At 37.7% G+C, this 2,273-nt stretch overlaps 1 protein-coding gene across 1 annotated transcript in view; it reads right to left on the bottom strand.

Moving 5' to 3' along the window:
* The window catches only part of LOC121321152 (fibronectin type-III domain-containing protein 3A-like), a 22,947-nt gene extending 21,074 nt beyond the window's left edge, over positions 1-1,873 (bottom strand). Inside the window, exon 1 of the mRNA XM_041260051.1 lies at positions 1,856-1,873. Within this exon, the coding sequence (XP_041115985.1) occupies positions 1,856-1,873 (18 nt within the window). The remainder of the gene's footprint in view (positions 1-1,855) is intronic.
* Positions 1,874-2,273: the final 400 nt, after the last annotated feature.

The following is a 2,273-nucleotide window of genomic DNA, read 5'->3' as shown; positions in this document are numbered from 1 at the left end:
CTTTTTCGAAAAGAAAAAAAAAGTTTTAAAATGTATTCTTAAAACAAAGGAATTAAATTAGTCATGTAAATATTTGAGCTATTTATTTTGTAATGTTAATAGTTTTTTTTTTTTAAATTAGTTTCAAGCTGAATTGTAGGTTTCCTGTTAAGTGCACTTTCATAGTGGGTATGCTCATGGCTGAGATTTGAGGGTGGAGCTAGGCATTGGGGTTCGGTTTTTTAATGTGCTTGTGCAATTTTGCAGTTTGCTGCTTTTTTTTCACATGTTACAATATATAAAACATAAGGAGTATCAAAGCAATGTTCTTAATTGAAAATTGTCTCAATCTTGGATTCCTCAAAATAGCCACCCTTTGCCTTAATAACAGCCTAAACACAAGGCATTTGGTTAACAAGTTTCAGCAGGAAATCACCCGCCATGTCTTCCCAGCTCTTCTGCAGCAATTCCCAGAGATGTAGGGCACTTGTGGGTAGCGTTGCTTTGACTCTTCTGTCCAGTTCGTCCCATACAAGTTCTATGGGATTGAGGTCTGGAGACTAGGCAGGCCAGGTCATTAGATTGAGTTGTCCTTCACTTTCCTTTTTTGCCAGCTAGTTCTTGCACAACTTTGAGGTGTGTTTTGGGTCATTATCTTGCTGAAGAATGAAGGACTGCCCAACTAGCCATAATTCTGATGGAATGGCATGCCTCTGAAGTATGCTATGATTGCCATGCTGGTTGAGCTTGCCATGGACTTGGTAAAGATCACCAACTCTGTCACCAGCAAAGCAACCCCAGACCATGGCACTGCCTCTTCCATGCTTGACAGTGGGAACCACACATGCAGAACTCATGCGCTCACCCTCTCTGCGTCTTACAAATACTCTGGGTTGGACCCAAATATTTCACATTTTGACTCGTCTGTCCATAAGAACGACTTCCACTCCTCAAATATCCAGTTTCTGTGTTTTTTGGCCCAGGCGAGTCTGTTCCTCTTATTCTGCACTCTTAGCAATGGTTTCTTTGCAGCAATTCTTCCAATTAGGTTAGCTTCACGCAATCTCCTCTGAACAGCTGATGTTGAAACATCTGTACTTCTAGTAGCATTTAGTTGAGCTTGAATTTCAGAGGCAGTTAATCACCGATTTCGCAGACTTGTGACTCGAATGAACTTGTTCTCTGATTCGGAGGTCACCATTGGCCTGCCTGACCTTGTTCGGTCCTCATGAGTGCCAGTTTCTTCAAATCGTTTGATGGTCTTAGCCACAGCAGTTACAGACACTTGCAAAGTTCTTGCGATTTTGTCTTAAAGATTGACCTTCATTCCTTAAAGTAATTACAAACTGTCTTTTTTCTTAGCTTAACTGAGCGTATTTTGCCATTTTCTGCTCCCTTACATTCAAGAATGACAAACTTGTGCCTATGCTACCTATATTTATAGTAATCATGGACCCTCACCTGTTAACAATAATTGGTGACAAAAGGTTAATTAGGTAACATGCTAGTTAACTCAGAGAACATCTAACAAAGACACTTTTATACTTAGGCCAGTGTTCTAACACCGTGTTATACACATTTCAGACTTTTAACTGACTTGGGCTTCAGACTGAAATCCCCTTGCTTTGGGTGACCATTTTATTGAAATTGACAAATTTAAAAATTAAATTTTTGAATGCAATTCACTAATGATTATCAGCGTATATAAGTACACGTATCATATAATGAAATATTAAGTGTTTATAGACAAGTTTATACAGTTAAAAGCATAGATAATCATGAAAAACCTGGTTTCAAGCAGGTGTACTTTTGACTGGTACTGTGTATATATATGCTAAATAATTTGTATTCATTTCTAATTATTTTATACAAATACCTGTACACAGAGCTCCATTATGAACAGTGGAACTACCTTAATCTTTGAACTTAATCTTGTCATGCATCTTAAAAAATGAAAAAAAAACAATTGTTTGTAAATGTTTATCATTTGCTCAACTCACACACTTGCAGGATTTTAGCAGTTTGGGGTATTTCCAATTAACGCTTCATAGAGGTGTGTTATTTAGCAAACAACATTGTAACCATGGCCGTAGCCATACTATATGTCCCAGTTCAGTGTCAGGTTTCCTGCACTAATGCAGTGTATTGGACAGTCCTAGTTGTCCTGTCTCCTTTAGTTTCAGCTTGAGTGTATCTGGAACAATCAAACTAAATGACCCATGAATGAAAGGCAGTAAAAGGGTCAATAATATAAATACACATTATCTATTAATAAAGAGGACTTGCTAATGTAA

Source organism: Polyodon spathula, chromosome 9, assembly GCF_017654505.1.
Source record: "Polyodon spathula isolate WHYD16114869_AA chromosome 9, ASM1765450v1, whole genome shotgun sequence".
NCBI classification, from domain to species: domain Eukaryota; kingdom Metazoa; phylum Chordata; class Actinopteri; order Acipenseriformes; family Polyodontidae; genus Polyodon; species Polyodon spathula.
This window is presented reverse-complemented; position numbering and strand designations above follow the sequence as displayed.